Source organism: Heterodontus francisci, chromosome 18 (genome assembly GCF_036365525.1).
Source record: "Heterodontus francisci isolate sHetFra1 chromosome 18, sHetFra1.hap1, whole genome shotgun sequence".
Taxonomy (NCBI): Eukaryota; Metazoa; Chordata; class Chondrichthyes; order Heterodontiformes; family Heterodontidae; genus Heterodontus; species Heterodontus francisci.
In genome coordinates this window covers 15,426,907-15,453,098 of record NC_090388.1, presented here as the reverse complement: position 1 = coordinate 15,453,098, position 26,192 = coordinate 15,426,907, and the positions used below count along the sequence as shown (strand labels likewise).

The 26,192-nt window shown below is 44.3% G+C and overlaps 1 protein-coding gene across 4 annotated transcripts in view; it reads left to right on the top strand.

Moving 5' to 3' along the window:
• The window catches only part of LOC137379474 (SLIT-ROBO Rho GTPase-activating protein 1), a 278,218-nt gene that overhangs the window by 221,181 nt on the left and 30,845 nt on the right, over positions 1-26,192 (top strand). For 2 of the 4 annotated variants that reach the window (XM_068050345.1, XM_068050342.1), the window contains exons 12-15: positions 5,478-5,580; positions 9,210-9,270; positions 9,920-9,997; positions 12,137-12,271. In XM_068050345.1, the coding sequence (XP_067906446.1) occupies positions 5,478-5,580; positions 9,210-9,270; positions 9,920-9,997; positions 12,137-12,271 (377 nt within the window). Of the gene's footprint in view, positions 1-5,477; positions 5,581-6,345; positions 6,380-9,209; positions 9,271-9,919; positions 9,998-12,136; positions 12,272-26,192 lie in introns of all 4 variants that reach the window. The other 2 variants (XM_068050344.1, XM_068050343.1) reach the window with 2 other exon arrangements.

The following is a 26,192-nucleotide window of genomic DNA, read 5'->3' as shown; positions in this document are numbered from 1 at the left end:
TAGACGAATAGATGACTTTCAGCTGAGGCAGCAGCCGGTGATTGATTGTTTAAACATGAACTGTTTGAGAAAATGCAGTCACTGTTTTTGAGAATTCTTTAATCGGTTGCTATGACAAACCTGAAAGGAGAGAATTTTGGATGCAAGAAATTCAGTACACGCTCTTTAACTTTGGTGCCACCAGGTTTTATTTACTGCCTCTTCATCCAACTAACTTTGCTACACATCTATGTAGTTGCTCATTGAGCTCACTGGTTTACTGAAAAACTAATCTTTTTACAATTCTACCAGTAATACAAACTACTACTAGGAAGAGACATAAGAACAGGAGGCCATTCATCCCCTCAAACCTGTTCCGCTATTCAGTTGGATTACGGCTGATCTGTATCTTGACTCTCTATCTACCTGTCTTGGTTCTGTAACCCTTAATCTAATTTGCCTAACAATCTATCAATCTGTTTCAACATTTTCAATTGACCCTTCGGCCTCAAATGCTTTTTAGTGGGAGAAGAGTTCCAGATTTCCACTACCCTTTGTGTGAAGAAATGCTTCCCAACATCACCCCTGAGCATCCCCAAGTCTAATTTTCAGGTTATGCCCCTTTTTGTATACCAGTGTAAATTTACATGGTGACTATGTTCAGTGGGATGTGATCCTACTGTTGTTCTAATGCTGACCTTCGTACTGATCTTACTAATTGTTTAGCACTATATCGTTAGCACATGTCCCTTGGTTAAAACCATACTTCTCAGAACAGAACAAAGAACAAAGAAAATTACAGCACCGGAACAGGCCCTTCGGCCCTCCAAGCCTGCGCTGATCCAGATCCTCTATCTAAACATGTCGCCTATTTTCTAAGGGTCTGTATCTCTTTGCTTCCTGCCCATTCATGTATCTGTCTAGATACATCTTAAAAGACGCTATCGTGCCCGCGTCTACCACCTCTGCTGGCAACGCATTCCAGGCACCCACCACTCTCTGCGTAAAGAACTTTCCACGCATATCCCCCCTAAACTTTTCCCCTCTCACTTTGAACTCGTGACCCCTCGTAATTGAATCCCCCACTCTGGGAAAAAGTTTCTTGCTATCCAACCTGTCTACACCTCTCATGATTTTGTACACCTCAATCAGGTCCCCCCTCAACCTCCGTCTTTCTAATGAAAATAATCCTAATCTACTCAACCTCTCTTCATAGCTAGCGCCCTCCATACCAGGCAACATCCTGGTGAACCTCCTCTGCACCCTCTCCAAAGCATCGACATCCTTTTGGTAATGTGGCGACCAGAACTGCACGCAGTATTCCAAATGTGGCCGAACCAAAGTCTTATACAACTGTAACATGACCTGCCAACTCTTGTACTCAATACCCCGTCCGATGAAGGAAAGCATGCCGTATGCCTTCTTGACCACTCTATTGACCTGCGTTGCCACCTTCAGGGAACAATGGACCTGAACACCCAAATCTCTCTGTACATCAATTTTCCCCAGGATTTTTCCATTTACTGTATAGTTCACTCTTGAATTGGATCTTCCAAAATGCATCACCTCGCATTTGCCCTGATTGAACTCCATCTGCCATTTCTCTGCCCAACTCTCCAATCTATCTATATTCTGCTGTATTCTCTGACAGTCCCCTTCACTATCTGCTACTCCACCAATCTTAGTGTCATCTGCAAACTTGCTAATCAGACCACCTATACTTTCCTCCAAATCATTTATGTATATCACAAACAACAGTGGTCCCAGCACGGATCCCTGTGGAACACCACTGGTCACACGTCTCCATTTTGAGAAACTCCCTTCCACTGCTACTCTCTGTCTCCTGTTGCCCAGCCTGTTCTTTATCCATCTAGCTAGTACATCCTGGACCCCATACGACTTCACTTTCTCCATCAACCTACCATGGGGAACCTTATCAAACGCCTTACTGAAGTCCATGTATATGACATCTACAGCCCTTCCCTCATCAATCAACTTTGTCACTTCCTCAAAGAATTCTATTAAGTTGGTAAGACATGACCTTCCCTGCACAAAACCATGTTGCCTATCACTGATGAGCCCATTTTCTTCCAAATGGGAATAGATCCTATCCCTCAGTATCTTCTCCAGCAGCTTCCCTACCACTGACGTCAGGCTCACTGGTCTATAATTACCTGGATTTTCCCTGCTACCCTTCTTAAACAAGGGGACAACATTAGCAATTCTCCAGTCCTCCGGGACCTCACCCGTGTTTAAGGATGCTGCAAAGATATCTGTTAAGGCCCCAGCTATTTCCTCTCTCGCTTCCCTCAGTAACCTGGGATAGATCCCATCCGGACCTGGGGACTTGTCCACCTTAATGCCTTTTAGAATACCCAACACTTCCTCCCTCCTTATGCCGACTTGACCTAGAGTAATCAAACATCTGTCCCTAACCTCAACATCCGTCATGTCCCTCTCCTCGGTGAATACCGATGCAAAGTACTCGTTTAGAATCTCACCCATTTTCTCTGACTCCACGCATAACTTTCCTCCTTTGTCCTTGAGGGGGCCAGTCCTTTCTCTAGTTACCCTCTTGCTCCTTATATATGAATAAAAGGCTTTGGGATTTTCCTTAACCCTGTTTGCTAAAGATATTTCATGACCCCTTTTAGCCCTCTTAATTCCTTGTTTCAGATTGGTCCTACATTCCCGATATTCTTTCAAAGCTTCGTCTTTCTTCAGCCTCCTAGACCTTATGTATGCTTCCTTTTTCCTCTTAGCTAGTCTCACAATTTCACCTGTCATCCATGGTTCCCTAATCTTGCCATTTCTATCCCTCATTTTCACAGGAACATGTCTCTCCTGCACGCTAATCAACCTCTCTTTAAAAGCCTCCCACATATCAAATGTGGATTTACCTTCAAACAAGCTGCTCCCAATCTACATTCCCCAGCTCCTGCCGAATTTTGGTATAGTTGGCCTTCCCCCAATTTAGCACTCTTCCTTTAGGACCACTCTCGTCTTTGTCCATGAGTATTCTAAAACTTATGGAATTGTGATCACTATTCCCAAAGTAGGCCCCTACTGAAACTTCAACCACCTGGCCAGGCTCATTCCCCAACACCAGGTCCAGTATGGCCCCTTCCCGAGTTGGACTATTTACATACTGCTCTAGAAAACCCTCCTGGATGCTCCTTACAAATTCTGCTCCATCTAGACCTCTAACACTAAGTGAATCCCAGTCAATGTTGGGAAAATTAAAATCTCCTATCACCACCACCCTGTTGCTCCTGCATCCTTCCATAATCTGTTTACATATTTGTACCTCTATCTCACGCTCGCTGTTGGGAGGCCTGTAGTACAGCCCCAACATTGTTACCGCACCCTTCCTATTTCTGAGTTCTGCCCATATTGCCTCACTGCTCGAGTCCTCCATAGTGCCCTCCTTCAGCACAGCTGTGATATCCTCTTTGACCAGTAATGCAACTCCTCCACCCCTTTTACCTCCCTCTATCCCGCCTGAAGCATCGATATCCTGGGATATTTAGTTGCCAATCATGCCCTTCCCTTAACCAAGTCTCAGTAATAGCAATAACACTCCCAGGTACTAATCCAAGCCCTAAGTTCATCTGCTCTACCTACTACACTTCTTGCATTAAAACAAATGCACTTCAGACCACCAGTCCCTTTGCGTTCATCATCTGCTCCCTGCCTACTCTTTCCCTTAGTCACGCTGACTTCATTATCTAGCTCATTACAGGCTTTAGTTACTACCTCCTTACTGTCCACTGACCTTCTCATTTGGTTCCCATCCCCATGCCGCATTAGTTTAAACCCTCCCCAACAGCGTTAGCAAAAGCACCCCCAAGGACATTGGTTCCAGTCTGGCCCAAGTGTAGACCGTCCAATTTGTAATAGCCCCACCTCCCCCAGAACCGGTCCCAATGTCCCAAAAATCTGAACCCCTCCCTCCTGCACCATCTCTCAAGCCACGCATTCATCCTGACTATTCTTTCATTTCTACTCTGACTATCACGTGGCACTGGTAGCAACCCTGAGATTACTACCTATGAGGTCCTACTTTTTAACTTGGCTCCTAACTCCCTCAATTCTGCTTGTAGGACCTCATCCTGTTTTTTACCTATATCATTGGTGCCTATGTGCACAACGACAACTGGTTGTTCACCCTCCCCCTTCAGAATGTTCTGCAGCCGATCTGAGACATCCCTGACCCGTGCACTTGGGAGGCAACATACCATTCGGGAGTCTCGTTTTCGACCACCGAACCGCCTATCTACTCCCCTTACAATCGAGTCCCCTATGACTATAGCCCTTCCACTCTTTTTCCCACCCTTCCGAACAGCAGAGCCAGCCACGGTGCCATGAACCTGGCTACTGCTGCCTTCCCCTGGTGAGCCATCTCCCTCAACAGTATCCAAAACGGTATACCTGTTTTGGAGGGAGATGACCGCAGGGGACACCTGCACTGCCTTCCTGCTCTTTCTCTGCCTTTTGGTCACCCATTCCCTGTCTCCCTCAGAAATCCTAATCTGCGGTGTGACCAATTCGCTAAACGTGCTATCCGCGACCTCCTCAGCATCGCGAATGCACCAAAGTGAGTCTACCCGCAGCTCCAGAGCCGTCATGCGGTCTAACAAGAGCTGCAGCTGAACACACTTCCTGCACGTGAAGGAGTCAGGGACATCAGCCGTGTCCCTGAGCTCCCACATTGAGCAAGAGGAGCATAACACGGGTCTGAGATCTCCTGCCATTTTTAATCTCAAGCTTAATTTAGATAAATGAAAAAGGAACGAAAAATTTTTACCAATCTCACGATTGAAAAAAAAAGAAATAGAAAAAGCCTTACCTTATCTACACACCACCGAGTCCTTTTTTTTTTGGTTAGAGGAGGAGGGCGGGTGGGAGACACTACATATGTAGTGTCTCGGATTCAGAAACAGCCCAAATATATAGGTTTTTACTTACCCAGCAGCCCCCTGGTCCGCCGAAAACAAAAGGAAAATTAAGTTTAAGTTGAAACTGACCTTCCCAGCTGACCACTCGCTCAGGTATTGCCTATTTAGATTTTATTGATCAAGATCCCACACAGAAGAGTAAAACTCTGGTTCCAGCATCAGGTTGTTGGTTTAATGGCCGTGTTGTCGGATGTGGGGCAGTTCAATATCAGTAGTGGACCGCAGTGACTTAATGGTTCACTTGCTGGATGAGAAGGGGCAATCCCTTCATGTTGAACTATGGTGCTTTGAAACAGGGTCATTAATCGAATTGCTCCAGTGTTGAAATGTCTTTGGACTTCCAGCTGCATATTTCCCGATAATTGGAACCTCACATGCTTGTGTCTGCGTTGCTGTACGCAGTGTGGCTGCCAATTCGTTTGAATTCCACCGATCGTTGTAATGACGCGAAATGTTGATGGTTTTGGTTGCTCCCTGTAACGCACCGAATTTACAGATACTTTTAAATTGTTTTCAAATTTTGTTCCATCCTCTTCTCAGGCCTCCAAATGTACCCCCTAAACCTCAGAAAGCCAGGAAATCCAGACCCCGATCAGAATATAATGCTAAGTTGTTTAATGGGGATTTGGAAACATTCGTCAAGGTACTGGCATAAAATGTAACGGTGGTGGAGAGGTTTTTTTTCTCATTGGTCTGAACATAATGGTCTGTTCTTCAAGTTGAACCTTTCTAAGGGAACGTGCGTCCGTCGTGCTTCCCTTGCTATTTGAGCTTAAATGTTGTCTATTTAGATTCAGAAGCTTGAGGTACACCATTATGTTCAATTCTACCTTGGGGCCCTATCTCTAAATCTGTTTTTATAATCTGCTTCCTCGAGTCAAGAATTGCATGCTTTTCCATTTGGAGAAACCTCAATCATGGATGGGTTGGGAAATATAACTTTTGAGTTGAATGAAATTACGAGCAACTCAATTTGCTTCTGACCATGTTCCCCATGTGCAGGTCGATGTGTTCAAAAATGAGATGAATTTGGACATTATTTCCTTAGTTTCTTGATGTTTCCAACGGGTTTTTAAGTCAGTGGAGAGGCTGACCCCTCTTTATAAGTGCACCTACTCCATAAAGCAATGACATCCTTGAACTTGAGGAGCCCTTTATATTCAAACCTGTTCTGATTGCCTACTTTTTCCTTCATCCGAATATAATGGTTTGCTCCTCCAAAATATGAGACAGCAGGAGATTATTTCTTTAAACCTTCAACAGAGTGCAAATAAATTGTCCCTTAAGGAATTCCATTATATTCAAACCTCTTGTTGGGGTCCTGGCCTGTATCTTGTACCTTCACTGTATTTGCTGCTATCCGTCTCACTATTTTCTTTTCGTCCTCCACTCTTAACCTTGCTTCTAGCAGAGGACGAAGAAATTCTCACGCCAGAAACCAGGTATAGTGCTAGTGTGAAGCGGCTGGGCTTTGCATATCTGCCTGGGTAAAAGTGCAATGAATGAGCAAATTATAACCAAGAATGTTTGCATCAGTTCAGTGATGGGATTTGTGGCATTACATAAAATATTACATAATCAAAATTAGTCTCTCTTTAAAATCTGTTTCAAACCTCTTGGATTAGGTACCATTGAAATCAAAATCCATTTCAGGTTTTAGATGGTCTGGACTGATATTTTACTGTGCTTGGGGAGGCACTCATTCACTGAGTAAGATTGAGTGAGTTATGTAGATAGGAAAGCAGGCACTCTCATTCTGTCAGAAGGGATGGGTTGAGGTGACAGTGATATATTGGATGGAAGGCTGTTTAGAGAGATGAGTGCATCATATGAGAGAGCAATGCTGTGACATACATGCTGACCTGTCATTAGTATGTCTGATTTGGAAGGAAGTTTATTGTATGCCATTTAGAACCGAGATGAGGAATTTCTTCACTCAGAGGGTGGCGAACCTGTGGAATTCTCTACCGGAGAAGGCAGTGGAGGCCAAGTCATTAAATATATTCAAGAAGGAGATAGATATATTAATGCCAAAAGGATATAGGGAGAAAGCGGGAACAGGGTACTGAATTAAAACATCAGCCATGATATTTTTTGAATGGCGGAGCAGGGCCGAATGGCCTACTCCTATTTTCTATGTTTCTATGTTGTATGATATGTGAAGCTTCAAATGGAAAAATGAATCTGGAATACACTGCCTGAGTGGGGAGTGGATGGAGATTCAATAGTAACTTACCAAAGGCAACTGAATGCATACTTGAAAGATTGCAGGGCAATCCAGGAAGAAGCAGGGGAAGTGGAACTAATTGGATAGCTCTTTTCAAAGAGCTGGCACAGGTGTGATAGGCCAAATGGCCACCTCCAGTGCTGTATGATTCTATAACTCCCTTCCAATAGAATCCACATTTGCTGTTCAGTGATGAGGCCCAGGTGGTACAGCTTATGCCAAAGGCTTGGCTGCTTTCCTGTGGCACCTTGAAACCACAGTGATCTTATCCAGGAAAGAGAAGGCCAAGGGGTGATCTGATACATGTTTTTAAAATTATGAGGGGCTTTGATAGGGTAGGCGTAGAGAAGTTGTTCCCATTTGTAGGGAGTCCAAAATTAGAGGGCATAAACATTAAGTCATTAATAAATTCGGGAGGATATTCTTTCCTCAAAGAGTGATTAGAATGTGGAGCTTGCTACCACATGGAGTAGTTGAGGCATATAGCATAATACACTCAAGGGGAAGCTGGATAAACGCATGAGGGAAGAGAGGAATAGAAGGATATGCTGATAGGGTTAGATAAAGTCGAGTGGAAGGAGGCTTGTGTGGAGCCAAAATACTGGCACAGATCAGTTGGGCTGAATGGCCTCTTTCTGTGCCATTAAGTTCTATGCCATTCTATTATATGTAAAGGTGCAATGCAGGTTTTCTGCTACCACTGTGTCCTTCATGTGGAAAAATCAGTAAGGTAACTGTCGGAAGTTAAGGGACTCTAGTCATTGAGGCACGTCTAACCTTGTGACCTGTTCTCTTGATGCTCGTTGTAATGGCAATGTCGCTCTCCCCATGGGTTGGCTACCTTGAAAGTGAAATGGATACATTTGATCAAGAGCTAAATGGAGGAAGGGGGAGAACCTGCACCAAGGCAATCAGTGAAACTGGTACTTCAGTGTTTACATAGCTTTAAGTGGTGTCATTTTTCAATTCCGAAAGAGCAAAAAAAAAGAAAAATCAAACATTTTTTCACTTCATAAGCTTGAGTAAGCAGAAAATGCAGGAAAATACCGAGCAGGTCAGGCAGCCTCTGTGGGGAGAGAAACAGAGTTAATGTTTCAGGTCAATGACCCTTCGTCAAATAAATTTTGAAAAGTTGGAACGACCATTTAATACCAAGTAGGGTAGAACGGAATTGAAAATTGTCCCAATCGCAGGACTGTTGCAAACATTCTACTCTTACAAAGCTTAATTTTCCTACTTGCATTGCTTCTCTGATTAACAAGACTTCTAACCAAATTTATATTTGAGTTAAGTGAAATAAACTGAATATCTGGTATCTCGAGCTTTTTCTGACCGCAATTATTTTAAACGCACCTTTTAGAGAAGCCTTACCATGCAAAGTCCACAGAATATAATGTTGTCATAGGGACTGATGAAGCTTAACATTTTTTTATTACAATTATCATTCAGATATTTATTTCTACGCAGCATATTTTGTTGATTTCCTTCTCTTTCGGTCAATCCCACCCATGTTGCGCATAATTCTCCTGCCTTGAGAATGGGCAGTTGTGTCTACCTCCTTGGCTGTGTAACCTAGTGCCAATGGGGCAGAAGGTCAGCCTGGGATGGTTGTTGCTGCCCTTTAGCCTCCAACACTCTAATGTAGCTCTGCACCTTCCCGTCAAATGAAGGGTGACCCAGTCCAGATCAAGCATGTGCCAAGTGGACAGAATGTTGTGGCAACATGCCACGCTGTGGATGCCTGTTCAGACTGGCATCATGGCCTTCGCTTCTGCAAATCATATTCTTTGCCACTCAAATGTTGAGGATAAGGCGCCCCACACAATCGCCAAATTAAGTGGAAACCGCACGTTTTTGTCATGAAGAGGTGCACTATTCATAGGCATTGCCCATCCATAGGCTTGAATCTGCCTGAGAAACCAGAAATCAATACAATCTATCCTAATATTCATGATATGGTGGGAGCAGCCACCTTTTGTATTGTGTTCTGATCAGACCTTATCTCTACAAAGCATTATAAGCTTCTTTAATATTTCCTTTCCCAGGACTCTGGACAAGCTATTCCTCTGATCGTGGAAAGTTGTGTTCGGTTTATCAACCTATATGGTATGTTGCTGTTAAGTTCTCCTTATCTAAGCAAGGACATCCTTGGCCTATAGAGAGTGTAGTGAAGATTCACTAGACTGGCTCCTGGGGTGGGGGGGTTGTCCTATGAGGAGAGATTGAGTAGACTAAACCTACATTCTCTGGAGTTTAGAAGAATGAGAGGTGATCTCATTGGAACACACAAAATTCTTAAGGGTGCTTAGAAAATGTTTCCCCTGTCTGGGGAGTCTAGAACATGGGGTCACAGTCTCAGAATAAGGGGCTGGCCATTTCGGACTGAGATGAGAAATTTCTTTAATCGGGCAATTGTGAATCTTTGGAATTCTCTATCCCGGAGAGCTCTGGATGCTCAGTCTTTGAGTATATTCGAGAATGAGATCAATAGAGTTTTGGACAGGAAGGGAATTAAGGGATATAGTGCAGGAAGGAGGAGTTGAGGTAGATCATCAGCCATGATCTTGTTGAATGGCAGAGCAGACTCAAAGGACTAAATGGTCTCCTCCAGTTTCTGTTTCCTATGTTGTCTCTTGGTATGGGACATCATACTCACCGAGTTGACTTTTTTTAAATCAACATGTTGACGTTGGTCTTGTTGCATTAGCCACCAATGTGATGCATTTTCATTTCACTCTCTGCTCTTCTTCTGCAGGTCTTCAGCATCAGGGGATCTTCCGAGTGCCAGGATCGCAGGCTGAAGTCAATGATATTAAAAACTCATTTGAGCGAGGTGAGTAATTGCAAATGATTCACTGCAAGGCACTGCAATAACAACTCTACATCCATATCCTACCTAGCAGGGGAACATTTATTCTGACCTTGCAACACGTGATTGCCTTCTGATAAGAAATGACCCCTGCCTGCGATGCTTTAGAAAGATAATTGCTTTTGTAAAGACTGCTGCGCCTGTGAATTGTGCCAGTTTGATGTATGTGACTTGTAAGTTGGTGCTTGAATTTTTAAGGTTCCTTTCTCATTTTGAGAACTTGGGGGGTGGGAGGGGTGGGGAAGGGGGGGGCTTGAAATAAACGATAGGAAAGCATGGTGCTGTATATTTTCCAGCCATGTGTGGCGTGCATCACTACCTGTTGACAGTGAGGCTGTGTTCATTCTATAGTAAGATAACTAAGTCTTTGGTCTAGATCTGACTTTTACTACAGGCTATACACTATTCCTGTCCAGTTTGTTAATTAGGGGAGTGGTTGGGTCGTTTTAACCTGTGGATCACTTCAACCACCTACTCTATACCCCACCCAATTTTCCTTCCCATTGGCTTCAGCTTAGTTTGGATTACACTTAGCCCTAGGCTGTTGCCATTGAAGTCTTCAAACAAGAATCTGCACCTTTATGGCCCCCTGTACAAAGTATATTTTTCCATTTATCATCAAGGGATCCCTTCAGTACTTAAAATAAGACAATGCCAACAGTGAGGGAGGACCCTTTTTTATCATTATTGCCTTTTATCTTAATGTACATGGCTTAAATGGCATGCTAGCTTGCGTAAATACATAGAAGGGTTTGAAAGTCGTACTGTGTTGGACACTAAATGGGTAAAGTTTCTAAAATACGACGTAGGGTAGTTCAACCTGAAAAAGAATTTCTGATTTCATCAACCCATTAACAAAGCTCCATGCAAAGCATTTAGACAATGCGTGTTAGCAGTCACCGTTATCATCCAATGTTTCAGCAATGAGTAATTGTCCAATTTAGCTAAGTCTCTCAAATGTATCTTATCACAGTATTTTGTCTAGTCTGGCCCTTCTTCATTTGCTAGGGTGTTTGCCATTTAAACTGGCAGTTTCATTAAAAATTTTATGAAGACAAAGCTTGCATTCATAAAGTGCTTTATCACATTCTTGGTACATCCCAAAGTATTTTACACCCAGTGATATTTATTTTTGGAAGTATAGGCACTGTTGCTATATAGGCAAACATGACAGCCAATCTGCAAACAGCAAGATCCAACAAACTGCAAGTGAAATGAATGACAAGTTAACGTTTTGATGGCTGAGGGAAGAATGTTGGCCAAGACACTGGGAGAACTGTCTATTTTTCTTCAAATAGTGCTGTGGATTCTTTAACATCCACCTGCATAATGGGACTGAATTTTATATTGGTGACGGGCCGGAAAGCAGAGAGCATACCCACCTCGGCCCTCTATTGGACCCCTGGCCAAATTCAATGGCGGGCAGGCCATTAACTGCCCACTGTCGGGGTTGCTGTTGCTTTAAGGGACAAAATCCCGCCCCAATCAAAGGGTCAGCAGCTCTGCAGTACCAGCAGCGCCACTGGGAGTGGTGGCCACTGCTGGTACTGCAGGAGGCCTGGAGCAAGGCCAACGGAGGAGACCCCAGAAGACAGGTGAGTGGGGTCAGGATTGCTGGGGCCAGTCAGACAGGCCACAGCAAGAGGTGGGGGGTTGTTGGTGAGGGCAGTTGGAGGGGGTCTTGCCTTGGGGGTGGCCATTGCCACTTGGGGGTGAGGGTGCCCTTCGTGGGCCATGGATTGCCCTCAGTGGGTCCCCACCCCCACGAGACCACTAGGAGGCCACCAGGCCTCACCTGGCAGTTTCTCCACACGATGCATGCTCCTTCAATGTTGTCTAAATACCAGTGGAGCCAGGAAGTGGCGCTTAATTGGCCTCACAGTGGGCTTCTGTCCGCCACGGATAAAATGGCATGGGAGTAGGACAACGCTGGCATGCCACCCACTGTCATTTTGTGTGTCCTCCCGCCTCCCAGCCCGTCTCCAAGAGCTGGATAAAATCCAGTCCATGGTCACAGTTTGGATTATATCAAAGTAAGGTGCATAGTTTTCCCCACTGCACTGTGTACTGTTTGTACTGACATTCATGCCTGTTCTGAAATAGGTGAAGACCCTTTAGCAGATGACCAGGACAACCACGACATTAACTCAGTTGCAGGAGTTCTGAAGCTCTACTTCAGAGGACTGGAAAACCCACTCTTTCCTAAGGAAAGATTTAATGAGCTCATTCCTTGTGTCCGTAAGTATTTGTTCACTATCCTCATCCTCGTGTGTTCTCTATCTCGCTCTGTCCCTACCTCTCTCACTCTCTCTCTCCCTCTCTTCCCCCTCCTCCCCCCCCCCCCCCCCCCCCGCTCTCATCCCTCCCTCCTTCCCTCCCTGCACCCGCCTCCCTCCCTCCTTCTATTCTAGATTTGGTATTATGTAATGAGGTGGGATTAATTAATGTCATAGTTAAAGATCCTCTAGGCAAGAGTGATCATAATATGCTAGAATTTCAAATTCAGTTTGAGGGCGAGAAATTGGAGTCCTACACTAGCGTTCTGGAGTTAAACAAAGGTAATTATATAGGCGTGAGGACAGATTTGGCCCTAGAGGACTGGGCAGGAAGACTAAAAGGTAGGACAGTTGATGAGCAGTGGCAGATGTTTAAGGAGATGTTCGATTTCTCCCAACTAAGATATATTCCAGAGAGGAAGAAAGATTGTAAGAGGGGAAGAAAACATTCATGGCTAAGCAAGGAGGTTAAGGGTGACATAAAGACAAAAACTAAGGCACACCATATTGCAAAGGCCAGTGGCAGGCTGGAAGATTGGGAAACTTTTAAAGATCAACAAAGCGTTACTAAAAAAGTAATAAAAAGAGCAAAGGTAAATTATGAAAGACAACTACCGCAAAATATAAAAGCTGATAGCCAAAGCTTCTATATGTATATAAAAGGGAAGAGAGTAGCTAAAGTGAATGTTGGTCCCTTGGAGGATGTGACTAGGGAGTTAATAGTGGGGAACACAGAAATGGCGGAGACGCTAAATCAGTATTTTTGCCTCAGTTTTCACGGTGGAGGACACTAGTACCATCCCAATAGTAACAAGTAATGCAGAGGTTATAGAAAGGGAGAAACTTAGAACAATCATCATTACTAGGGAAAACGTACTGAGCGAACTATTGCGATTGAAGGCAGACAAGTCCCCAGGATCTGATGGCCTACATCCTAGGGTCTTAAAGGAAGTGGCAGCGGAGATAGTGGATCCATTGGTTATAATAATCCAAAATTCCCTGGATGCTAATATAACGCCCTTATTCAAAAAAGGAGGGAGGCAGAAAGTAGGAAACTATAGACCAGTTAGTTTAACATCTGTTGTTGAAATTGTTAGAATCCATTATTAAGGAAGTAATAACAGGGCATTTAGAAAGTCAAAACGCAATCCATCAGAATCAGCATGGTTTTATGAACAGTAAATCATGTTTGACTAATTTGCTATAGAGTTCTTCAAAGATGTAACAAGTACAGTGGATAATGGGGATCCTGTAGATGTAGTATATCTGGACTTCCAGAAGGCATTTGATAAGGTGCTACACAAAAGGTTAATACACAAGGTAAGATCACATGGGGTTAGGAGCAATTTATTAGCTTGGATAGAGAATTGGCTGACCAACAGAAAACAGTCGGGATAAATGGGTCCTTTTCTGGTTGGCAAGATGTAGCTAGTGGGGTGTCACAGGGTTCGGTCCTCGGGCCGCAAATATTTACAATCTTATATTAATGACTTGGATGCAGTGTTAGAAGGTACTATAGCCAAATTTGCAGATGACACTAAAATAGGTGGGATAATAAGTTGCAATAAAGAAATAAGAAATTTACAAATGGATATGGATAGGTTAGGTGAATGGGCCAAAATTTGGCAGATGGAGTTTAATGTGGATAATTGTGAGGTTATCCATTTTGGTAGAAAGGCAAATTATTATCTATATGGAGAGAAACTTCAGAGTGCTTCGGTGCAGAGGGATCTGGGTGTCCTCGTACATGAATTGCAGAAAACGAGTATGGAAGTGCAGCAGGTAATAAGGAAGGCAAATGGAATTTTGGAATTTATTGCTAAAGGAATAGAGTGTAAAAGTAGGGAAGTGATGCTGCAACTGTACGAGGTATTAGTGGGACCACACCTGGAGTATTGCGTACAGTTTTGGTCCCCTTACTTGAGGAGGGATGTAGTTACATTGGAGGCAGTTCAGAGAAGGTTCATCAGATTGATTCCAGAGATGGGGGGTTTGTCTTATGAAGAGAGATTGAGCAGTTTAGGCCTTTACTCTCTCGAGTTTAGAAGAATGAGAGGAGATCTAATTGAGGTATATAAGATGATTCAGGGGATTGACAAAGTAGACGTAGAGAGGATGTTTCCTTTTGTGGGGCAATCTAGAATGAAAGGTCATAGTTTTAGGATAAGGGGTAGCAGATTTAAAACAGCGATGAGGAGAAATTACTTCTCTCAAAGGGTTGTGAGTCTGTGGAATTCACTATCCCAGAGTGCAGTGGATGCCAAGACATTGAGTAAATTTAAGGAGGAGATAGACAGATTTTTAATTAGTAAGGGTTGAAGGGTTATGGAGAACGGGCAGGAAAGTGGAGTTGAGGCCGAGATGAGATCAGCCATGATCGTATTGAATGGCGGAGCAGGCTCGAGGGGCTGAATTGCCTACTCCTGCTCCTAGTTCTTATGTTCTTATAGTCCAGACAAGGGAGCTTTCCTTCCAGTAACATAGCCACTACATATCACACCCTACAATACACTATAACTAGGTATCATTTTTTTTTGTGCAATGTGCACTTTCATATCAGTACAAAAAATGCAATCCTCCTAGCGACAGAGAGCTCCAGTGTGCAGAAGAGTTGCCAAACTCTGGGAGTTTGCGCCAATTTGCGCTGCAGACTCCCGGAATTCAAGAAGAGTCACCCGGACGTTGCTGCGAGTAACCCGGGAGGAAAAGTCACCCTGACTTGGTTCAATACAAACAATAGGGCTGCAGCAATCCCAGGATGCATTGTGGCTCCCGTCTAGGCAAAACAGCAATATAGATAGAGCAGTTTCTGGAAAGCCAAGCATTGTGGGTATTATAGCTGCCATCACTGACCAATTACCACAAAGATTGATGTGTTGGACAGTCAATGGTGGGGGAGTGGGATGGTGTTTAAAATGATAGCAATTTGATAGGGTAGATAGAAACTATGGCCTCCAATCCAAGAACAAGAGGGCATAAATTTAAAATTACAGTTGAGGCCACAATCAGATCAGTCATGATCTTATTGAATGGCGGAGCAGGCTTGAGGGGCTGAATGGCCTACTCCTGCTCCTATTTCTTATATTATTAGGCCATCGTGCTGGCTGGTAGCAGTTAAGTATGAGATTGTCTCTTGCCTCCTTGGCTCGTTGCTCAATCTGCCTGGCCTCCAGTGCAAGGGCTTCAACGTCCAGCGTTGCTGGTTCATCTCTCTCCTCCACATCCTCTTTGTCAGTGGAGGAGTGTAATTCAATCATGTTCTCTTCATGCAAAGCCTCCCCCCCTCCCCCCCCCCCCCCCCCCCCACTGCACTGCTGGATTGTACAGAGCACAGCAGACCACCATGATACGCAAGATCCTCGCTGGGGCATACTGCAGGGCTCCTTCAGATCAATCGAGGCAGCGAACCTCATCTTCAGTAGCCCAATGGCCTGCTCGATGGTCGCTCGGGTAGTGCCTTGGCAATTGTTGTACCTCTTCTTTGTTGCATTGCGAGGATTCCTCACAGGTGTATAAAGCCAAGTCTTCAATGGATACCCTTTGTCCCCGAGATTCTATCCCTGAAGGTGAGCCGGGGGCCTGAAAAGCTGCAGCATCTGGGACTGTCCGAGTATGTAAGCGTCATGGCTACTTCCTGGGAAGCAGGCACAAACCTGCAGGAAATGCTTTTGGTGGTCGCAGACCAGTTGAATGTTGATGAAGTGGAAGACCTTCCTGTTGATGAAGGTGGCTGGCTGCTCCATTGGCACCTTGATGGCCACATGCGTGCAGTCTATCACACCTTGCACCTGGGGGAATCCAGCGATGGCCCTCTCGGCCTGACTGTCATGGTCAGTCCGGTAGCGCACATAGTCACCAACCTCTTGAACAGGGCATTGGTCACCTCCTTGATGCAGTGGTGGGCTGCTGCCTGGGGGATCCCACACATGCCCCCAGTGGATCCTTGGTATGATCCAGACGCATAAAAGTTTAGTGTCACTGTGATCTTCATGTCCACGGGCGTAGAGTGACTCCTAAACCCATAGGTCGCAACTCCTCCTGCAGCAAGGCAAATAAGTCAGTGACGTTCTCCCTGGAGAGCAGTAGTCTTTGCTGACCATGCTACTCAGGCATTTGGAGGTAGTTAATTCAAGTCCGGTACACTCTCTGGAGTAGCTGGTCCGTTCTTGGCATGGCCGGCTGCTACTGCTCTCGTGGTGGAGCTTCATTGGCAGGTGCAGCTGTCTCTTGGCCCTCCCTCCATCGGAGGCGCCACATCACGTCACGGGGGTCCAAAAACACAGGGTGTGAGAGACTCATGCCAGGTGACCAGTGGGCCTCCAGAGTACTGTCAATGCAGAAACGACACTGCCTTGGCAGCTGTGCCTTTACTATTTCTCCCAGTGGACTTCCTGATGGCCCTGAGTGCTCACACTTGCCGATAGCCAACTCTCTCACCCAACAGTTTGGCCACCCGATACAGCCACCCAAAACCAAGCCCCTCCCCTGCCCCTTGCAGACCACCTGAGACACAGCTCACCCATGCAGAGCACACAACACTGTGGGCTGACAGTGGCCTCCACTCTCCCCTCTTCCCCTATCCAATGCTGCTCATGGCTGCCTTCCTATTGCGGCACTGAGGCCTTGCATCGGTGCCACCAGCTTTCAACGGCTGAGGATCTGAAAGCACGCGAGGGCTGCCTATCGTCTACTTAATTCCAAACCCCCCCCCCCCCCCCCCACCCATTGAAGTGCAATCAATTACCTGCTAATGTATTAAAATTAACTGTTCTACAATGTAAATTGCAGTCCCATCACATCAGGGCAGCATCGCAGTCTTAGTGATTTCCCACTGTTGACGAACGTAGAACATCTTGACGTCGCATTTCCAGACAGACGTGTCCGACGAGATCCTCTGACCCCCCCCTCCTACACCTCCATTTCCGCTCCAAACAGCCACACTAAGTTCAACCCATAAATTCCTTAGCAAAAGAGCTTTACAAGAAAGTGCTTTAAACACACTCTTGAGCTAAATGGGTCCGACTGGCTTGTAAAATTCTTCCCCTCTCATATCTAACATCACCATGGCTTTTATTGTTTATTTTAAATAGAGGAGCAAAACTCCCAGTACTGGTGATGGTAATGTGCTTTCACATTGATTAATTCCCCTCAACAAATATTTTCCCTCCAAATACAGTACGTTTGAGACTTCCCAAATAAAATAGAGCATGTGTGTTTACATTTCACAAATTCAACGCAGACTGCTCTGCTGGAAGCCCACTGTGCCTATAATTTATGAAGTGAAGTATGTTTTGTTTAGTGCTTAAATTGCAGAGTCTAGTGTTTAGCTTCAGAATCACATTGCACAGAAGCACATATAGGTATCCAATCTTCATCTGCACTCAGAACTTCAATTTTGGATTTTGTCCATAACAATTAATGTTTCCCTACACAAGGCTCACCATTGATTTAGCCGGTTGCCTAAATCTTCCTGCAGTTAGAGACCTGACCAATGAGAGATTGTGTAAAATGGGCCTGTCGTCTTCTCCTCCTGTTCTTTGGCCTCCTTGTCTTGAGAGACAATGGGTAAGCACCTGGAGGTGGTCAGTGGTTTGTGAAGCAGCGCCTGGAGTGGCTATAAAGGCCAATTCTAGAGTGACAGACTCTTCCACAGACGCTGCAGATAAAATTGGTTGTCGGGGCTGTTACACAGTTGGCTCTCCCCTTGCGCCTCTGTCTTTTCTCCTGCCAACTGCTAAGTCTCTTCGACTCGCCACACTTTAGACACACCTGTACTCTACGGCATTTAAAAGAATGAGAGGTGATGTCATTAAGACGTATAAAATTCTTAGGGGGCTTGACAGGGTAGATGCTGAGAGATTGTTTCGCCTGGCTGGAGAGTCTAGAACGACGGGGAAACTGGGAGGGGGAGGGGTCGCAGTGTCAGGGCAAGGGATTGGCCATTTAGGACTGAGATGAGGAGAAATTTGTTCACTCAGAATCTTTGGAATTCTCTACCCCAGTGAGCTGTTGATGTTCAGTCGTTGAGTATATTCAAGGCTGAGATCAATAGTTTTTTGAACATTAAGGGAATCGAGGCATCGGGCAGGCAAGCAGAGTTCAGATGGAAGATCGGCCATAATCTTAATGAATGGCGGACCAGGCTCGAGAGGCCGAATGGCCTACTCCTACTTCTAAATACGTCCAAAATGTAGTGCCTCCAGTTTCACTCATTGTTGCATGTGAGGAGGAAGTGAAGGAAGTTAAGCCTTTATTTGAGAATAAAGCTATTGTGCAAAATTTAATGCCTACAAAAAATAATACAGATCTGGCTCCCTCCATCTATGAACAAAATAAACTATGCCTTTGGTGGATGATCCCATTCCCTAGAATATGATAATAGTCATAGAGTTTTACAACACAGAAACAGGCCCCTAGGCCCACTGCGCCTGCGCTGACCATCAAGCACCCGTCCAAAACTAATCCCACTTCCCCGCGTGTGGCCTGCAGCCTTATACGCTATGGCATTTCAAGTGCTCATCTAAATACTTCTTAAATGTCATGAGTGTTCCTGCCTCTACCACCCCTTCAGGCAGTGTGTTCCAGATTCTAACCACTCTCTGGGTGAAAAAAGTTTTCCTCAACTCCCCTCTAAACCTCCTGCCCCTTACCTTAAATCTATGCCCCCTAGTTATTGACCTCTCCGTTAAGGGAATCAGTTTCTTCCTATCAATGCCCCTCATAATTTTGTATACCCCAATCAGGTCCCCCCTCAGCCTTCTCCGCTCCAAGGAAAACAACCCCAGCCTATCCAGTCTCACTGCATAGCTGAAATGCTCCAGCCCAGGCAACATCCTGGTGAATCTCCTCTGCACCGTCTCCATTGCAATCACATAGTTCCTATAGTGTGGTGCCCAGAACTGTACGCAGTACTCCAGCTGCGGCCTAACCAGCATTTTATACAGCTCCTGCTCTTATATTCTGTGCGTCGGCTAATAAAGACAAGTATCCTGTATGCCTTCCTAACCACCTTATCTACCTGTGCTGCTGCCTTCAGTGATAATAGGTGATAGGAATGCAAAATTTGCAGGATTGAGCCCATGTTGAAGGCAGGTTTGCATGGTTATCTTGTTAGATCGTCCTAACATGGATCCCAAAGGCAGCAGGAATGTTCAGAGACTGATCTTGCACAAATACCACTGCCTTGTATGCATTTTGCATTTTCAGACCTTTTATAGTCAACTGAGACGCCCAGACTGAAGTGTTTAGCCCACAATTGCCTGATTAACAGTAAATCGTGGAATTCTGGAGGAGTGCGTGTACAGCCAGATGGTCCATAATTTGATGGATTTTGTATCATCATGACAGTTTGTTTAGCTTCATGTATTGATAGTGGTTCGTGACTCCGAGCCCTGTTGGAGTACCTAAAGCAAGATTGAATTATTGCACACATCTAGTTTCCTGCAAGATTGGTCCTTGACGGTGGATGACCAGCGTGCACCCTGAATACATACTGAAGAAATATTAAGATGTGATACCGTCTCTGAATTACCTGTACATGAGCAACACTGTGGCCTGTTGGTTCTGAACAAAATAAGATATTCTAGCTGTTTGCAGCAAAATTCACAGCTTTACCGTTTAAAGCATGCAGAGCAAGAGACCGACTTATCCATACACACATATAATGCATACACATAATGCTAACACACACACACACACACACACACACACACACACACACACACACACACACACGTATAAGGCTAACTCCCTGCACACACATATATTGTACATGGATAATACACATACAAATAGAAATTCTCCAAATGATTTATTTAACAGTTTCCCTACAGTACAATAGTGACCATATTTCAAAAGTACTTAATTGGCTGTAAAGTGCTTTGGGACACCCTGCAGTTGTAAAAGTCACTACATAATTAGGAATTCTTCCTTCTTTCTTTCAGCCCTCCTAATATAAATGGTCTGTCTGTCAAATCATATCAAATTTGCCTGGCACATTAGGCTACCAGATACAGGATTAGAATCCTAACCTTGTGTACTCGGGCTGATGCTGGACTGTAAGAGCAAGTTGGCTGCAGTACAAACATCAATGAAAAGCCTGATTCAGATGGATGGCTACCATTAAATATTTACTGTGGCAAAACAGAATGCAGGCCAGTTATCATCTGTAACTAATACATTACTGGTAATCTGATCCTGCATGTCATGTGACAAGCTGTGGGTGTCAGAAATATTTGAGGCTAATTGTGTAGAATGGACCTTTCTGAACACAGCCATTCACAGAGGTTCATGGCAGGAATTTATAGCAAGTGCTGGTTTTGGAATAGTGCTGTGTTGTGCTTTCTCAATTAACCTGAGCAAGTGCTTTTCCACTTTGTTTCCATATAAACTGAATACACTTTGAGTGATTGCATGGAATGTTCAATACACTGTGTAGTGTTTGAACTGTGGGTGTGGAGTGCGAGACTGTGGCTTTACAGTGACCATACCAGTCTCCGGGGATGTTTCGATGGCGAAGCATGAACACCAGCTTGCATTTATATAGCGCCTTTTAATGTAGTGAAAAAATCACTAGGTGCTTCACGAGCAATTATTCGACCAAATTTAACACTCAGCCACATAAACAGATATCAGGGTGGGTGTCTAAAAGCTTGGTCTAGGAGGTAGCTCTTGGGCAGCAACTTGGAGGAGGGGAGCGCGGTAGAGAGACGGAGAAGTTTAGGGTGGGAATTTCAGAGCTTGGGACCTCAGCAGCTGAAGGCACAGCTGCCAATGGTGAAGTGATGAAAACTGGAGATAGGCAGGGGGCCAGAATTGGAGGAGTGCAGAGCTCTTGGGGAGGGAGGGGGCGGGGGTGTTGGTGGGTGGTTGTAGGCCTGGAGGAGATTAGGGAGAGACGAGGCCATGGTTGGCTGTTGCAGGAGATTCTCTGGGTAGGTAGGAAAGGAACCAGGCGAGGGCAGTCCCACCCAGCTGCACAACAGAGAACAAGGCCAACGTGCAGATGACTACAAGGCTGTGCTGTCAGCCAGAGTGCAACACGCTACATTTTTATAGAGGTAGGGGATGAGCAGGAAAAAAGACATAAAACGGTGCCACAAGAACAATGAATCATAAATCAATAATTGTGAATTAATTCCGAGCAATAGCCTATCAGATCAACAGCCACCAAAAGAAAAACTACAGAAATGATTTCCTCCCCTCAGAAACCCATTAAATTGAGCCTTAAACACCAAGCCCAATTTTTTTTTTTGATTATAGTGGCTGTTTTCTTGAGTGTGGTCCAAACACATTGGATAATTCCAGTAATTTAAATGGCGGGGGTAGAATCGGTAGCTGCCTTTAAGAGTATGCTCTCTGAGAGGCCAAGTAAAGACTTGAGACCAATTGAGGAAAAGGAAGCATCTAGAAAAATGTCTTTCTGACCCACTGAGGCGATCAAAACTAGTCCAGGAGACCAACACCGGAAAATCTTCTCTTATGTTAGACAAAATTTTAAATACAGGGAAACCTAACTTCCGAAACGGGCACTAAACTAGTCCCCGACATCATAAACAGGCTAGAATTAAAGCACTTCTGTCCTCGATACTAAAATTAACTTTTCATTTATTCATCTGACTGAGATCAGCTCCGTTTGAGTGCCACGTACAGCCCAGATCTAAATAAAAACAGATGGAAGAGAAAACAGGCGGAAGTGTTTAAATAAATATTTTTATCCACATAGAAAAATATATTCCATTTCAACAAATGTACACCGGAATGAAGACATAGGAAAAAGGCACATTGAAACCACACAACTTTAGAGGAGAGAGAGGCAACTTTGTTTACTACTAAGACATAAATTTACAAAAAGTTAAAATAAAACTTGCTCGTTTTTATCAATTTAAAAATAAGGATCAGATAATATAATTAAGAATCTTTGGTCAAAACCAGCAAACTAAGTACAGTTTAGCAATTTAAAAAAAAGTACTGGAGATGCTGCTAATCTGAAATTAAAATAGAAAGTACAGGAAATACTCAGCAGGTCTGGCAGCAGCTGTGGAGAGAGAAACAGTTAACGTTTCAGGATTAAAAAGTCACAGATTTGATACATTAACTCTGTTGCTCTCTGAACGCATGTATTTTCAAATGGTAGATGATGTATCTTACACCGCACTGGGTGAATCTGTGACAGTCAAGGTGTGACATTATGGGGGGATCGGTAGTATAATGGTCATGTTACTGGACTAGAATCCAGCGGCCTAAACTAATGATGTGGGGACACACAAGTTCAAATTAAATCTGGAATAGAAAGGCAGCATCAGTTATAGTGACCATGAAACTACCAGATTGTCGTAAAAACCCATCTGGTTCACTAATGTCCTTTAGGGAGGGAAATCTGCTGTCCTTACCCAGTCTGGCCTTTGTGACTCCAGACCCACAGCAAATGTAGTTGAATTTTAACTGCCCTCTGAAATGGCCTAGCACGCCACTCTGTTGTGTTCAAAGAAGGCTTCTCGAGCAATTGGGGATGGGCAGCTAATGCTGGCCTTGCTCGTATCACCCACATCCCATGAATGAATTTTTAAAGAACACCCTTCACAATGAAAACTCCTATCACTGCACCACTACAGACGTTACAGGTACCATTGTAGGTTTTCCCATGGGAGCAAAGTTCACCTGAAATTTTTCAATGTTAACATTTACTGACTTGAATACATAATAGATGGGGAGGGGAGGGGAGGGGAAACAAAAGGAATCGCTAAGCTATGTTTGTCCTGACTTGAACACGGACAAGTGTAAAGTACAGCAGATAGGAAGGAAAATTAGGCAATGTAAAGGATGGTGGAAGAAGATTCAACAGTAGCTTTCAAAAAGAAATTTTTCAGGACTACGGGGGAAAAGAGCAGGTGAGTGGGACTAATTAGATGGAGCTTTCGAAGAGACGGCATGGGCTGATGGGCTGAATCACCTCCTATGCTGTATGATTCCAAAAGTAGGTCTTGAAGTACAAGCAAAGGTTGAACCTGAAAGAGACCAAGGAGTCTTTGTGCTAAACGGGTCCAACCAATGTAGAGCAGCAGTTGTCAAAGCTCATCGTAAAGTGTAGGTCAGAGTACATTCACTTGGCGGTCTGGCAGTGCCTCGATTTTAAAATTTCCTTTCCTTATTTCTGTAATCCCCTCCAGCTCTATCCTTTGAGGTATCTGCACTCCTCCAATTCTGGCATATTGAGCACTCCTCCCATCGCCCAGCCCCCCCCCCCACCCCGATTTTCATTGTTCCACCATTGGTGGCTGTGCCTTCAGCTGCTTGGGGCCCTAAGCTCTGGAATTCCCTCCTTAAACCTCTCCTCCTCACTCACCACCTTTTAAGATGCTCATTAGAATGCACCTCTTTGAACAAGCGTTCAGACAACTGTCCTACTAGCTCCTTGTGTGGTTTGCTGTTTGTTTGATAGGGCTCCTGTGGCGCCTTGGGATGTTTTACTATGTTAAAGAAGCTATATAAATGCAAGTTGTTGTTGTATTGAGTAGGTAGTGATCAAATAGTACTGTTCTGTGGTTAGACTTCACCTTTAATGCAGTGCCTGGTGCTGTGAGCCAAGAAACAAAGGGGACATTTAAGCTCTGGAGGCCATGCAGAGAGAAGCTAAGCTACCAATCCCCAGTATTGGGCTTTCATTTATAAGGAAAGAGTTGGGCTTTTCAACCAGGAAAGAAGGAAGCTGAGAGGCAATCTTGCAGAAGTATATGAGGTAGTCAAGGGAATGAAAAAGGTAAGTTGGAATTCAACTTCAAATTAAATAGCAGGAGCGGAATAAGGAGACACAGGTTCAAATTAGCCAATGGTAAGTTTAATGACTGGTATCAGGAAAGTCTTTTTCAAACAAAGAATGATCCACGCTTGGAACTACCAGATAGATTAACGGAGGCCGGAAACCTGGAATCGTTTATGAAACAACTGGATGCTACAGTGGTGGGGCTGATTTTAGGAGGTCTCTGGATGGATGCATTAAGCTGGGTCGAATGGTGGTTCTTGGCTGTAATTGTGTTGTGATCGTCCTGCCCCTTGCAGAATTTAGCAAAGTCATCATGTTACATGGGCGGCACAATGGCGCAGTGGTTAGCACCACAGCCTCACAGCTCCGGGGACCCGGGTTCAATTCTGGGTACTGCCTGTGCGGAGTTTGCAAGTTCTCCCTAATGACCACATGGGTTTTCGCCGGGTGCTCCGGTTTCCTCCCACCGCCAAAGACTTGCAGGTGATAGGTAAATTGGCCATTGTAAATTACCCCAAGTGTAGGTAGGTGGTAGGGAATATGGAATTACTGTAGGGTTAGTATAAATGGGTGGTTCTTGGTCGGCACAGACTCAGTGGGCCGAAGAGCCTGTTTCTGCTGTATCTCTAAATAAATAAATAATAAGGCCAGTCGAGTTGTTCACAGTTAGATCCGCCATGCCTCCCTAGCAGAGAGGAGCAAAACATAGGCTTGTAATAAACATGAGTTCATAGAATAGCCTAATAGGTAAAATCTGAGCTTTTTGTCACTGATTAGCTTTGAATGACATAGAAACTGATGAAATCCATTCAGACAATTCCCTGAAGAAATTCATAAATTTTCCAATAATAATTCTTACTGCTTTAGAAAAAGCTTAGGGCATGTGGGTCAGTACGAAAAATGTAAAATTAAAAATAACTTTTTGAAAAAAATTTGTCTTTGAAGTAAGATAAATCAGTCAGAGAAAATGATACCGTTGTATGAATGATCATTAGCAATGAAACATGTAGTTTTTAAGAGTCTACTAAATGAGGGGTGCAGTTGCACAGGCTCAGTAATCTTCACAATAATGGTCCTAAATCTGTATACAATCATAGTAAGATGTTATCCATTCTAATATAGCCTTGGTGATGAGCCCAGCATAAACCAGTTGGGCCGAATGGCCTATTTCCGATCTTTAAATTCCAGGTAAAGTTGAATATAGAACGACTGCAAACTACAGAGCTTCTGTAATGGAGAACAGCAGCATCAAGTCTTATTAGTGATGACAGCCAACATTGGATCTGTGCCCCTAGTTACCCACTATGCACAGCTAATGGACTGACCATTGTGGAGAGTGAGTGTGCCCCAGTTACCCAATATGCACATCTGGTGTAGGGACCATTGTGGGCTCTGTGCCCCCAGTTACCCGTTACGCACAGTTGATGATTAAGCCTCACTGCAGGTGCATGCATTCAGAAAAGAGTGCTCAGATTGATCTATATCTGACTATTCTAGGGACAGTGAGGAGGCTGGTGATGTATTTAATATTGGGCGTCAGTCCATAGCACTAAACAACTCGATAATTATTCACTAGGGCTAAATTAATAATCACACCCTAAAAACCCCCCCAAATAAATGGACATAATGGGCAACCAAGTAATGAGATAAAAGCAAAATACTGCAGATGCTGGAAATCTGAAATAAAAACAAGAAATGCTGGAACCACTCAGCAGATCTGGCAGCATCTGTGGAAAGAGAAGCAGAGTTAACGCTTCGGGTCAGTGACCCTTCCGATTTACCTTTGTTCCATGACCACCTGGTCAGTTATTCTCTGTGACCTTGTCCTATCAACACCTCTTCTGTTGTTTCTTGCCTCATCCCCCGCTTTACTTGCTTAAAATCTTTTACATTTCTAATATTTGTCAGTTCCGAAGAAGGGTCACTGACCCGAAACGTTAACTCTGCTTCTCTTTCCACGGATGCTGCCAGACCTGCTGAGTGGTTCCAGCATTTCTTATTTTTATTAAACAAATAACGACATTGGTGCAATGTCATAGAGTCAGTGTAGAGGACGATTTGACTAGCATTTAGCATATGCTACTCCTTATCTATGTGTCAGCTGTGTGGTTTAGTGAGCAGC